The following is a 14,644-nucleotide window of genomic DNA, read 5'->3' on the forward strand; positions in this document are numbered from 1 at the left end:
AACTGTAACGGACCAGATCTATTAACCCTCTGTGTCATATCAAACACCTCACTGGGTCTTAAAAAGTTACAGCCAGGATTTACTAAAAAGGCATAGCGTCAATTTTGCAACTGGAATTTCAGTTATAGAGCACAAAATATTATTAGGAGAAAATTTAAAGGAATCACATAAATATGATTTTCTACGGCCTGCAGCACACAAGTCACGACACTGAAAAAAGCTAATCTAATTTTGTGTGCGTTCATTTATTTGAAATGATAAGGACTGCAAGAAGAGGGGTGATATAATGTAAATATGACACATACATACATTTTTCATCATATGGGCATTCAGTTACAATATGGATGTCATTTTAAAAGACAGCACAGAATGTAAATGCTGTGCTTAGCTTTTTGGTTATCAACTACTAATTAAAAGTGTAACGAAAACACTCACAAACAACTTTGCTCATTTATGACCCACAAATTTGCACTGTTCTTAGCCATTACTGAAATGAGCTCGTTATCGTTACTTATTTATTTAAATATATAAATTCGTTTTTTCATTTGTTGGCACATTTAATTGCAATTGCAACCTCATGCCAATTTTTTTTCCAGCTTCAAGCTTCAAAATATTTCAAATTTCAAAACCAAAACACTTGAACTGTACTGACCTGGGTCCTGAGACTGCCAAGCAACTGTGAAGCCACCGGCACTGACAGAGTGGTCAGAGCGAAACCAAAAGTACAGAGAATTATGGGAGCTGAAGAGCTCTGCAGGGCTATTTTGGCCACAGTATTTTCCGATCATGTAAGCTGAAGCACTCTCCCCGTCGTGAATCTGAAGGAAGTCAAAGTTGCAGTTGGCACTGTTCTCCAGATCAAAGAATGGAAAGGTAATGCGCAGGATCTAGAAGAAAAGACAGAAATAAATGACTAATTAGTAAACATTAGTAAGGGCCAAAGATGTGTAAGCATTTAACACATTTCATTGCACCACCATATTTACTACCACCTCACAAACCCAAATCATGAAAATACGAAATAAAACAGAACAAAACAAACAAAAAAAGTTTTTTTTGTCTAGAATTTCAATTTGAGAGGAACAGGAACACACCTTGTTTGCATCAGTGTGGATCACCCATGCACAGCTGACCTCGTGATCATATTCATCGTGACCTGGGGTGTTAGGATAACTGAAGGAACCAGCAGGGCCAGTCAGGTACCCTCCACATACTGCAACACACATTCACACTGGTTTTTAACCTTGATATCGTCCTTGGGAGAGAAGCTAGCTTGCATGCTGCTGAAGTTTGAAATCATCTTTACTGGTTTGCGATCATGTTTCTTAAGCTTTAACCACACACCATTTTAAAGGACAAGTCATGTTAACGTAGTTTGAAGCGTAAAGCTACGATTTATCTGTGTAATAATAAAAAACAAAATAATCCACTCTAGTTCTATTTCTGTAATATAAAGTGATTATTGAGTCACTCGGCCACAGACAGATGATGAATAATTGTATTTCTGCACTTTGCAGCTTATTTTCTATGCTCCCGGCGTTTTCCTCTCCGTGTCACATTCACTCTCCTCTCCTCATCTGTTTTCAGTTTATCCACACCCTCTCAGCCCATCCTTCCCATTACCTTGCTGAGGAGTCTGACAGAACTCGCCAGTCCACTGGGTGGTGCAAGTACACGTGAAACCATTAATGCCATCGGTACACGTTCCTCCATTCTGACAGGGATTGCTTGAGCATTCATTGATATTCTGGTCACAGTTCACGCCTTCCCAGCCAGAGTTGCAGTTGCAGATGTAGCCAGGATTTGAGGTGATGTCCTGTGGTAGCACAGGTTTTATGTTTGCAAACGGATTTGTCTTTGTTTTCATATCAAGGATTTATTAGGCATTCAAAGATTCATTCAGTAAATATAAAAACACATTTCAAATAAATATGACACATCAAAAAAAATTAAAAAAAATCGCTCGTGGTACATTTTATTTCACTATAGAGCTAGAGGAGCCTGGTATCTGAAGGCTCTGGCTCACATTCTACTTTTAAAAACTCTAGGAACCAAAAATACAGTGCACCTGGAAAACATTCACACGTTTTGTCATGTCACAGCCTTATTCCAAAATCGATTCAATTTATTTATTGTTATATACTATTTATTATTTTTATATTTTTAAAACTGTTTTCCAGGCTAAACAAAGATTTTCTAAATAAGTGCAACACCTTCTCCTCTCCAGATTATGGGTTGTCTGTTTTAAGGTGCGTGTTTGTGAGTAATACTAGACAGTCGAGCATCTCTCACTTGTTGCCTCCTTTTTCAGAGGAGCCACAGTATCCAGAGAGGACGTAATGCTATTAAGAAAATAATCAACCTCTGTGCGATGAAAGTTTAGGCAGCTGCTCTGCACTGTGGTGGCATGTGGTCCTGAACAAGATCACTGCCTTAAACTTAGTTACATTCTCAGAAAGACAATTTATTCTGCAGTGCTGTATAGTCTATTATTATAAAAATAAATCCTGATCAATAACAGAACCTGGTCTGACAAAAGAGGGGTTTCAGTTTCTATACCATATGTGAATATCCAGAGTGTGATTAGGACAATGAATGGGATCATTTATGTTTTGAAAGAAGCCAACTGGGTATAATAAAATGCAGTGCTGAGACTGTCATTTTCAACATCTCCATGGATGATAAATCACCCAGAATAGTTATTTCACTTTTTTAATTTTCCAGTGAGAAAGATTGCATCTTCTCCTCTGTATGTGCTTTGAGGATTCAGACTCAAGGTCATGATTCATTTATTTATTTAAATCCTGTCCTGTCTGGCAGCTTCTGCAATCAGAATTATGATATGAATGCATGTTGTGCCAAACATATTTTGCTTTTCCAAGACACATCTCGGCTATATCAGCATGCCCATCCTGGCAGGAGAAGAAGCGAGGCCATAGATTGGGCACTCACGGCAAGGGGGTGGGAGTCCCAGAGAACCCCGCTAGAGCCCAGCCACCCTGGTGCAAGCTGAGATCAGGGTCTCAGGGCCCCAGCCACCCTACATGGCAAGGCAGCCAAAGAGGGCACAGACCCCCAGACCCCAGAAGAGTCATGCTCCCCAGTCAGGAGACTGAACCCACCACCACAAGCAGCCCAGGCACACCCCAGTCACCCACCGCCACCAACTGAGGCAGAGACCCAGATACTCCAAAAAGGCAACCGCAGTTCTCCAGCCTCCAGGGAGCCAACAGACCCCAGTAGTCCCAGAGATCGCCTGATGATTCATTTGAACTAACATATTAATCCTGCTGTAACTAGGTCTGGGCAAAGCAGAGTGACTATGTTAATCATTTATGAAACAATTTACTAACAGGAACTTAGAAGTGAGAAACTTACTGTTAAATAGTTCACATTTAGTTGATTTACTGTTAGGTGTAGTTAAGGGCATTATTACAATATTCTTTTATTATGAAATGTTCTACTTAATTTGTTTTTTGCTGATTTTTGGTTTGTTTTTGAGGGTCTGGGAGCAAACAGTCTCTATGGAGATGGGGGGTTTGGGGATGACAGGAGGAGTGAAGCTACAGGGAGTCATATAAGACTCCACAGAAGTGTTGTTTACAGACAGAATTCTTTTCCTAATTTTTACTCCAGTACACATGCGCATGCACACACTCACCACACACTGTCCATTGACACAGGGGTTGTTTGTCTGACAGATGTTGCTGGTTTGGGTGCAACCAGTTGGTCCATATCCATTGCCTATGTAGCCTGGTGGGCAGGTACAGACTGGGAGACTTGATCCTGGTGGATGCAAGAGATTTGAATAGAAAGGGGTTTGATCAGACTTGGTGACTACTGATGATGTTTGGGGAATCAGATGAGCAGATGCATACATAACTCTTAATTGAGCAAAATTTCAGGAAGAAGTACAGAAAGAAGAAATAAATAGTACTTATTTCATTCTTTCAGTAGTAAGTAGGTATTATTTGCTCATGCTTCATTCTTATTTGGTTGACATACAAAGCAATAAACCCATGCTTCTTTTTTCTTGTCTTTTCTTACCAGGGCTGGAACTGCAGGTGGCTAATGGGTAACAGCCTCCATTGTTAGTATCACAGATGTTAGACTGTGTGCATGCTTTCCCATCTCCTTCATAGCCTGCAAAAACAGAGGAGTTATCTGTGAGTTATCAGTGTAAATGACACTTTGTGCCCTCAGACTGTGGCTTTCACATCTGATGAGCCACAGTCAGTCACCCAGCTATTTGACTAAGTAACAAAAATATTTCTATTTTTAACAGACAAGAGTTACAAAGAGTTTTTACAGCCAGATACTCAACATGCAGTAATAAACAATTTTTCACAGCTATAATATTTACATTTTAAAGAATTAGAGTTTAAATTAGTGATGGGATTTCCGGCTCTTTTTAGAGAACCGGCTCTTTCGGCTCGACTCGCTAAAAAGTGCCGGCTCTTTTGGCTCCCAACCGGCTCTTCAGGTTGTTTTGTTGCTTTAATTAATTTATTATTAACAACAATATAAAATTATGCACAAAAGGAATTACTAATGTAAAAAGACGTGGTTTTATTTATATATGCTTATATATAAAAATATACAGTGACCCCTGCACGTACAAACCCCGAAGCACGTACAAACTCCAAAACACATTTCTAGCGTTAACTGAACTTCGAAAGCAGAGCTACTAGATCACTTAAATTACACAATTGAAAGCATGAAAGCATATGTGTATTGTTTGTGTATTTATACACAAGCACTCATATATAGTCAAATAATTTAAAAAAATGTTCATTTACCTGTTACTACCACACACCAAGTCCAATCGTTGGTACTTCCTGGCTTGTGTAGCCACTAGGTAACAAAAGCTCAACACTGCCCCTAGCATCCTGGAGCACTTCTGTTGTGTTTTGTACGTGTTTTGGGGTTTGTACTGCTTTGTCTCTAGCGGCCACCATAAATATACTTTTATTTATTCACTCCACATAAAATGTAATAAGTAAATAGAGCGCTTTGAGTACTCCGTGAGAGTAGAAAAGCGCTATATAAGAATCAGTCCATTTAAATCATATAATACAAAATCAACTATTTACATTTCAACTTTTAACTATTTAAATTTTCAGCTTTTTCCTTTTAAACAAATTTAAAGTGAAACAACACAAAACACTGCAAACCACAACACAATTAAATATAAATATGAAAAAATATGAAAACAAAAAGAACATGCATATTCTCTGTCATATGGACCTGCATGAATAAACTTTCTGAATCCTTTATCATTCGCAACTGAAAATAGTTGTGGATGATTACTATACCTTTCTAATGTGACGTTGTTGTCCCTGGCTCTCTTTCTCTCTCTTTCCCTCCACTCTGTTCCTGTGCTACTGTGAGTGTAACTAACTCCCCCCTCTTCCCAGCGCAAAGCACAAGGCTCGCACGCGGAGTGAAGCGGGGAAGAAAGTGCGAGAGAGAGAGAGAAAGCAAAAAAACAACCCACGGCTGCCAATAAGGAGCCTGCTGGCGTCGTTTACTTCAAAGAGTCGGCTCTAAGAGCCATTTCGTTCGCGACCGACACATCACTAGTTTAAATATCCAGAGTTCCATTGCACTTTGCATTAAAAATGAAACTAAATTAGTTTTTTCTACACCACATATCTTGTAAATGTTTCTCTCACAGCTACAGTATTGTGTACTTTGTGCTATGGTATGTTATGTAGTATCTTGGACCAGGTGGTGTCAGGCTATGTGGTGATTCAAAATGTTTTATTGAAAAGCGCAGCTTTTTACTTGGGTTAAGTACACCAGCAATTTCAGGGATTAAGTGGAGCCAAGCCGTAGAAGCTATAGGTAATCTTCCTGCACATATGCGTGACATTCAGTATTGTTCTCTGCTGAGTTACCTGGAGGACAGGGACCGCAGTGAAAAGAGCCCATGGTGTTCAAGCACTGAACCATTGGAGTAGTGGAGCAGCCGCCATTATTGGTCAAACATTCATCCACATCCTGACAGCTATAACCATTTCCTTGCCAGCCTAACCATGTCAGAGAAAATGAGAGGAAAAATCTTAAATCTATTTATATGCACAAATCTCAACAACTCATTAGCAAACTGGGATAGCACAAGATGCAAAATGCTATTTAACTTTACAAGTTTTAAAACAAATCTTGGAACATCATTTCTAATTACTTGTAAAAATCTCATAAAAAATACATTTTACTGATAATAGCACATAATAAACATATTAAATGTTTAACTGAGACATTTTACTACTTCATGAAAAATATTAACTAAGTCTGAATTTAATGGCACATAACTCATAAAAGTTGGGATGTCATATGACTGTGTACAGGCAGAGTTTCTCAGAAGTAAAGCTGGGCAGAGGCACACCACTCTGCCAAAAAACAAAACAAAACTGTGTCTATGAATTGTGCAAAATTTTCAGATTGCTCTTGAACTGAAATTTGTGAAGATTTTGAACATCTCATCATCTACATTACATGTTATCATCAAAATATTTCTGGAAAAATCTCTTTGTGCAAGGGACAGAGCTAAAAAGGTTCTTCAGGGAATCACGTTTTACTGCATTAAAAACAGGCGTGAGTCTGTCACAGGAATCACTGTATGAGATCGGGAACACTTTCAGAAACAAATGTCTGTGAACACAGTTTGCTGTGTCATCCATAGATGCAGGTTAAAGCTCTGTTATGCAAAAAAAGAAATCCTGTAATGCAGTCGTCTTCTCTGAGTCAAAGCTCATTTGCAATGGACTTGGCTAAAGTAGAAAACTGTTCTGTTGTGCTAAATCAAACAATACATCAAAACAAACAAAAAATCCAACAAAGAAGATCTAGGCCTCTTGACAGGTAGAATCACAAACCAGAGAACAGTCCAGTATCTGCTATTCCCATTTTCCATTAGTTTATGAACTGTTGTTAAAATACAGTGGAATGCTGCACAGTGGTAAAAATGTTTCAACTTTTTGATACGTGTTGCTGCCATCAAATTACATATTTTTGCATGAAATAGTAAAATGTCTTCATTTCATCCATTCATCCATTTCTGATATAGGATTGTAATAACCTGACAAGTGTCAACTGTAAATAAACCATAGTAAGTGACAACAACAACAAAAAAACATCAAATGGCTTAATTAGTGCTTAACACTTGTGTGGTATAAAGCTATCACTGCAAAGAATAGTATTAAAAGCTAAAGCTCTGAACAAAGAGTTACACTAATTGTTTTAGCATCAATTGTCTCTCCTGTCTCCAAATGCTCATTTAGAACTGGCTATACTATGGCTTGTTATGTTATTAAGCACTACCAGAGGGACAGGCTCCACAATAGAAGGATCCCTGGGTGTTGTAGCAAGGAACAGCTGGGTTGGTTGAACAAGGCTTGTTGGGAAGGTTACATTCATCAACATCAGCCACACACGCTGGGTTCCCAGCTGGAGCTTCCCACCCACTCTCACAAATGCACTGGTATTTAGGCTGTTAATTAGCAAAAGTCAGTGAGAACACTTAACAACAACAGATTGATAGATAGATAGATAGATAGATAGATAGATAGATAGATAGATAGATAGATAGATAGATAGATAGATAGATAGATAGATAGATAGATAGATAGATAGATAGATAGATAGATAGATAGATAGATAGATAGATAGATAGATATCTTAGGGTAAGCGAGTAGTTACCTGTCCAGCTATGACTCGATCTGCATCAATGCATAAGCCATGTACACACAAGTCACTGCCTGCGTTCCTGCAGTCATCGTAACGCATCATACAGAGAGTCCCATGCCATTCTGGAGGACAGCTGCAACTGCATACAAAGAGGAGCATGATCATATGGGGTATGTGTTCTCCTGACTGGGCATCAGGCTAAAACCTGAATGGTCAGATTCCACAAAACTGATCAGAAATGCTTACAGTGCAAAAGAATGACAACCCAAAATGCACTGAAAAAGCAATCCAAGACCTTTTCAAGGGAAATGGCCAAGTGAGTCACTTGATCGCTACCCAGTACAGCATGCTGTTAAGTTATCGAAGACAAGCAGTGACTGAAGGTGGCTGCTGTAAAGGCCTGGCAGAGCATCAGAAACAACTTTTGTTGATGTTCATGGGTTCTAGACTTTAGTCTCTGGATTTTCATTCAAGTGTTAAAAAAATCGTAATTATTTCATTCCAAATTCACTGTCAAGGTGTACAGAGGTAGAATTACAAAAACTTTCTTTGTCCACTGTTTGTAAAGCTAGCTGTGTGTTACAAGCTAAGGACACACTATACTGGACCTCTGCTGTCTAATCTTACATATACACAATACTAATACAAAGTGGGTACCATGAGTGCATCTGGCATTCATACTTTACACTGCTTGATAAATACACATTACTTTGTTTTCTTATTGAATCATAATGGCATCAAGGTTTCTTTAAAAAATGGAAATCCTTCAGGATGTGGAGGAGAAAGTCTTATGGATCAAAAGATAGATAAGAAAAGACACGAGGTGACATAAGCCAGCATAATGTAAAGCACTCATAGAATTAGTAAGTAAAAAGAGCAAGGCATAAGACTTACGTGAATGATCCAGCAGTGTTAACACAGGTTGCCCCATTCTGACAGCCTTGTGACGTTCCTGAATAGACCTGACATTCATTTACATCTGTTGCACAGTTAGGACCCTAACACACAGACACACAAACACATACAGAGAGAGAGAGAGACATGAGAAAACATGGGTTTATCAAAATATAATGCAGGAAAACAAGGACCCAACGAAAAGGAACGCAGTAAAGTCTTAACAGTACTGGGATTAAAAGTTCGAGGTTTCTGGGTATTATTTTATTTAGTAATATCACACCCACGTATTAATCCATCCATTCTCTTCTGCACATCCATATCAGGGTTGCAGACAGACAGCCATTCACCCTTCACATTCACACCTAAGAGCAATTTAGAATAATCACTTAACCTAACCCCACTTACTGCATGTCATTGGAGCGTGCAGGCATGCAGACACAGGGAGAACATGCAAACTTTACACAGAAAGGTCCATCCACACAGTGGACTCGAACCAGGGACTTTTTTTGCTGCGAGGCAACAGTCCTAACCGCCGACTTTGGTAAATGTCTACAATCCATAAATAACAACCTGTAAAAGTTATGAAGAATATGAAGAACAATACTGAACTCACCCCCCAGTTGCCGGGACATATACAGTGATATGAGTTTAATAAGTTGAGACATGTTCCTCCATTCTGACAGGGATTACTGCTGCAAGACACCCTCTGCACTGTCTGCAAGGGGAAACAAGGGAAGACATGATATCTTAGGTATGGTAAACAGATTAAGCCATGACCATCAACTTCAATAGAAGTTCTTGACTTTTTCTGACTCACCTCTTCAAGTGTGACCACTTTATTCTCAAGTGTTGAAACCTGACAAGAAAGAAAAGAGGCAGTGTAAATATGTTTGATGACAATGGCTACATTTTTCATTATAAGCACTTCACTTTACTGAATCAAAATTATTCATGGGTTAGGGTAAAATAAAAGGAATGAAGTGAGCATAAGTAACACGACCAGTAGTAAATAAGTTAATGGCAATATTAAAAATGATTTTATTTACCACCAGGAACTATCTTTGTCCTACCTTGGTATCAAGCTGGTTTAGCTTGTTGGTGATATCAGGAGGGACGGCTCCTCCGTGAGATTTAATGTCGTCAATGTCATCTTTGTTGGTTTTAATCTGCATTTAGAAAGTCCATAACAGACGGTTCAGTGTTAAAAAGCTTTAAAGGAGGGGTCTAAAACATGATTTGATTCTTTTTAGTCATATTGCATTTGTGATTAAATTTATCAGATAAGAATAAAGTAAATGGGGTAAAAAAGAAACTATTCATATGTTTGCATTTTTAGATTAGCTTAATAAACTAAATATATTTTAGATTTTTAAATATTTTTGGTCTCCATTCACCTGGCTGCCATTCAAATAAAAAGTTAACTTAAGAATTTACTTCCCATCATCATCACTATCCTGAAAATTATTTAAAAAAGGCTAAAGCTTTTATTTATGCAATAAAAGATTTCACCATCCACCTAATGTACGGTCATATGAAAAAAATACTGCATGAACATTTGTTGCAAACGTTTACAATAATCATGTGTGTTTGTGTTTTTAGCCTTTTAAGGCCTACTCTGGACTTATACTTGAGTATATTTCAGATCTTCTGTGGCCTGTCATAATGTCAGGTCCTTAGCCAAGGCTCTTTTAATTATTTTATACATGCATTTAATTTGCCTGTTTTTGAATTTATGCTGCTAGTCCCCTTTTGCCTTTATCGTTTCTCAAATGTTTTCGGGCTGCTTGTTTTCTACCTTGTCTTGTAAAGCACTTTGCAAATTTGTCTGTTGTTGTTTGTTGTTGTTTAGAAAAAGCTTTTACCAATTTAACTATATTATAGGGTTATTACACCTGTTTTTAGGTTTTACTTCCATATTTATTTTTATCAACTATAAAATCCTTGGGAGTAACAAAGGCTTGACATGCAGTCATGCTGCAGTTGACATGCAAATGTGTGAAAGTACTCTCCAGGAAGCAACATCATCTAATTATCAGAACATGTTTATTACTTTGAAAGAAGTTGTAATGGTGGTATGTTGGAGCAGCAGTTTATCGGCAGCTGAGAGGAAGAGGTTGGATAAACTCATCAGGAAGGCCAGCTCTGTTCTGGGATGCACCCTGGACCCAGTACAGGTGGTGTGAGACAGAAGGACTCTGGCCAAAATAACATCTCTGATGGACAGAGTCTCCCACCCCATGCATGTAAATGTTGCTGAACTGCAGAGCTCCTTCAGTGACAGACCGCTGCATCCTCGATGCATGAAGGAGCGTTTCCGCAGGTCCTTCCTCCCTGAGGCTGTCAGACTGTACAATCACAACTGCTCCCAACAAACACAGATGTTTACATCAATGCTGTAACTGCAATAAGTTAATTAACCGATTCGCACTACAACCTGGTTTGCCTCTTACCTGTAGTTATTTTTATTTCATTTAATAACTGTACAGTACTCTGTTTATAGTAACCATTGTCCTTAATGTAAATATGTAAGAAAAATTGTGTATGTTTCTGTTCCGTGTCCTGTGTACTGTTTGTTTGTATATGTGTCTTTTTGGCTGCTGTTACAACCAAATTTCCCCTTGTGGGACAATTAAAGGATTATTCTATTCTATTCTATTCTATTCTATTCTATTCTAATAATAATATGTGTCAACACATTAATATGATTGCCAAAAATGTATGAAATTTGATTACCATTTGATATTTTTAGGCTCACATAAACATGTCTTCATTTTACACACAAACTGAAAGGGGAGAATTATAAATCATAGTATTTGAGTATTAGTTTTCCAGGTATAGATAGGGTTCCTCCTGCAATCCTGATAAGGATAAGCATGGAGATTATAGCTGTGTGTCTGTCAGACTGTCTGTGTTTATTTATGTCATATATAAAATGATGAAGTGAAATAAATTGAAAATAAACAACGACATCTAGCCCACCTTCTGCCCAAGAACCAAACATATCTGCACCCTAATTACAGTAGTCATAATACAGCATCTTAATTTAGAAATCTTTGAGCTATAACTCAAAAATGTTCCTCCCCAAACATAAACAAAAAAAACATTCATTTTATCTATATTAGCCTTAGCACCTACTCATAAAACTATTCATCATAAAAATGTTGAAAAATTTAATGCCGTACTGACTCAAATGTATCTAGCCCTGAGCTTTGGTCTTGCTTTGTTGGCTTCCTAACTTGTTAATGATTCACAGTGTCATATGATGAGCAGCAGTGTTTGGTCATTAAAAGGTGATGAGATATAATTACATACTTCCAAAAGTCAGAGAGAATTTATTGGGCTGAGAAATCAGAAAAATTGCTTTATTGTTCCAGTACGAGTGGCAGTACAAACATTTGTTTTAACTACTAGATTGAAACAAAAGAACCAAAGTAATTAGTGACTGGATAAGACAGTGAACTGTTATCTGTGTGGGAGCATACGTGTCTGCTAGGAATGGAAAAAATTACATATTATAAACATTATTAATTTTAATTAAGTAATTTGTTATTTTTTATTCACTTTGTTAGGATGCCATTCACTAATAATGTGACATGACCTTTGCTTCTGTTTTTGAGGCTGTCCCTGGGTGTTTCAAAATGTGGATGTTATATACCATAACCATCACAATCGTTGTGCCTTAAGTCACTTACTATCATTGAAATGACCATCGCACGGAGGCAGTGATCTTGTAAAATAACAAAAGAAGAATATTTGCTGCTGGTAAAAGAAAGCTTACTTGACTCAAAAGTTGGGTGAGGTCTTCATTTCCCACTTTAACCCGGCCTGACGCTGAGGTCTGGAAACGGATTTCTTTATTGTCACCAGTTGTGAAGACAAGGTGACCATTATCTGACACCATGGAAGGCCTAAAGATTCAAATGTCCAAAATTCCATTTCATATTTAGGTCAGTAAAGGCGATGGTTAAAAAAATGGGGTCGACTTATACTATTACAAATACATTTATTCTCTTAGAATCAAAGCTTAAGACAAATGTGATCATATGCATAACATGGCATCTTAATGACATGAAATATTCAAAGAAAAGCGTAAAAAAAAAAAATTTTTTATAAACACCAACTCACTGGTCATTGCTAATCTTCCTTTGGCTTCCTTGTTGTGCTGGGTCATTCAGCTCTCCTTGCAATCCCACCAGAAGGAATACAAGTGCGTAGTATAGCCGCAGTGTCCCTGCCATGGAAAATGGATGTGATGCATGGACACCCTCAGCAACTCTACTGGGGTTTTACATGCTGCCACACTCTAATGCTCACTGCCAAGACTTTGACCTGACAGTACAGCCATAAAGTACATCTCAATTTGCCCCAAATGGTTAACTATAGTTTATTTATTGTGGTTTATTATGGTTTAACTATGGTTTATTGTTAAAAAGAATGTCACTCACATGATTTTAAGAAATAAGTAACCCATTTCAGGTGACATTATGTGCATAGCGTAAATTTGCAGATCTCAGACATGGTTAACGTTAAACAAAGACTGTTTTCATACAAGATTTTTATATCTTTATTAATGAACCTTCCATGCTTCGACCATGATTAAATTATGGCAAATTAATTTAGAATTCTAAAACTCATATTGCATGTTTATGAAAAAATGTTCCCACCTGAAAGTCTCAGAGCCTTGGTTGATTTTGCCATAAAGATGCATTTCTTTATGTTTATAATATGAACATTGTCAAAGTTACAGGCATCTGAAGTACATTGGGTGTAAGAGTTGTTTTTTTTTAATGTGTGCATTTTTTCCAACATTGTTAAAGGGGGGGGGGGGGGGAGAGATTTCTGGTAACTTACTGGACAAAATATCGAAGGCTGCATTCTGGGTACCTGCAAATCAACAAATCATTGAGTAATTGTGATAGATGGCTGCTCAAAACAGTTAATTGCATATGAAAAGCCTCCTTTACATTTTGAAAGGCTCATCTAGCTGTGATTCATGATAGCTTTCCAATACTGTAACAATAGTAGTACAACGCAAAACATGATGAGCCAATATTGGTAGTTACATAAAAGATAACTCACATGAGTGTGACATGAGTGACTAAAACATTTGGACAGCTTCAACTTTGTGCACTCATTCCTTCCTCTATCTATCCATCCATCTAATATTTCCAAAAAATATTCTGTTGTTCTTGTTGTTGTGGGTGCAGGAACTTTAAAGTGATTAATATTTCTGCTGTATATGTTAAAAAATTTTGCTCATTTGAAGTAATTTATATTGTCCAGCATCATATTCTGTAGAGCAAATGTTTGTAGTGGCTTTCCTGAGAGAACCACATGTATGAAAAAGTCAGCTCAGAAAAAATCATCAGCTCAGAAACACAGACCTACACCTGGATTTATTTAAATAATAAAATATATAAGTAACAACAAAATCCGCTGAATTAAAAGGCTTGAGCGGTGAGTGACATAATTAACCGTCACTCTCTAATGAAAAGCTGGTTAAACATATTAGATGCTGCTGAGATTGCACCTGTTCAACTTGCCTGATTTATTAGAACAGACATAGTGAGAGCTACTGCCTCAGCTCTTCCTTCAGTTTACCTGCGCAAACCACTAGAAAAAAAGCTACTGGCCTGTCAGCTTGCTCGACTCGATCATTGCTAAGGACACACGGCATTAAAGGGATAGCTACAGACTCCAACGAGATTGAATCCGCCGACTGCGGCCACAAGATGGCGGTAATGTAACGTCCAGATGTTATTTGGCAAGGGAGGCGCTTCATGACAGGGCTGTCGGAGACTGAAGGAGAATTACTTTTGTATGTTTTAGTTGATGTGCATTTTTAGATTTGACTGTCCTAAGAGAATGTCGGTGCTTCAGATCATCTAAGCCATAGGTGTCAAACTCTGGCCCGCGGGGCAAATTTGGCCCGCAGCCTAATTACATTTGGCCCATGAAGCCATACCAAATTATTATTAGAGCTGGCCTACTGGTATTATACAGCTAATATATATATTGTTTAGTACTAAGCTTTGCTTGTTCCATATTCAGTTTTTCA

At 37.8% G+C, this 14,644-nt stretch overlaps 1 protein-coding gene across 1 annotated transcript in view; it reads right to left on the minus strand.

Annotated features, from left to right (window-relative positions):
• Positions 1–12,838, minus strand: part of cubn (cubilin (intrinsic factor-cobalamin receptor)) — an 82,829-nt gene extending 69,991 nt beyond the window's left edge. The window contains exons 1-14 of the mRNA XM_086305418.1: positions 12,712–12,838; positions 12,365–12,494; positions 9,657–9,752; positions 9,404–9,442; positions 9,200–9,301; positions 8,584–8,687; positions 7,702–7,828; positions 7,324–7,492; positions 5,901–6,032; positions 4,048–4,143; positions 3,662–3,786; positions 1,624–1,816; positions 1,095–1,213; positions 653–887 (exon numbers count right to left, since the gene is read on the minus strand). Of these exons, the coding sequence (XP_086161544.1) occupies positions 653–887; positions 1,095–1,213; positions 1,624–1,816; positions 3,662–3,786; positions 4,048–4,143; positions 5,901–6,032; positions 7,324–7,492; positions 7,702–7,828; positions 8,584–8,687; positions 9,200–9,301; positions 9,404–9,442; positions 9,657–9,752; positions 12,365–12,494; positions 12,712–12,824 (1,780 nt within the window). The 5' untranslated portion in view covers positions 12,825–12,838. The remainder of the gene's footprint in view (positions 1–652; positions 888–1,094; positions 1,214–1,623; positions 1,817–3,661; positions 3,787–4,047; positions 4,144–5,900; positions 6,033–7,323; positions 7,493–7,701; positions 7,829–8,583; positions 8,688–9,199; positions 9,302–9,403; positions 9,443–9,656; positions 9,753–12,364; positions 12,495–12,711) is intronic.
• Positions 12,839–14,644: the final 1,806 nt, after the last annotated feature.

The sequence above is a fragment of the Aulonocara sp. 'chitande type north' Nkhata Bay genome, linkage group LG9, assembly GCF_057382095.1.
Source record: "Aulonocara sp. 'chitande type north' Nkhata Bay isolate Kocher_YH1m ecotype deep benthic linkage group LG9, A_spYH_male_GT1.1, whole genome shotgun sequence".
Lineage (NCBI taxonomy): Eukaryota > Metazoa > Chordata > Actinopteri > Cichliformes > Cichlidae > Aulonocara > Aulonocara sp. 'chitande type north' Nkhata Bay.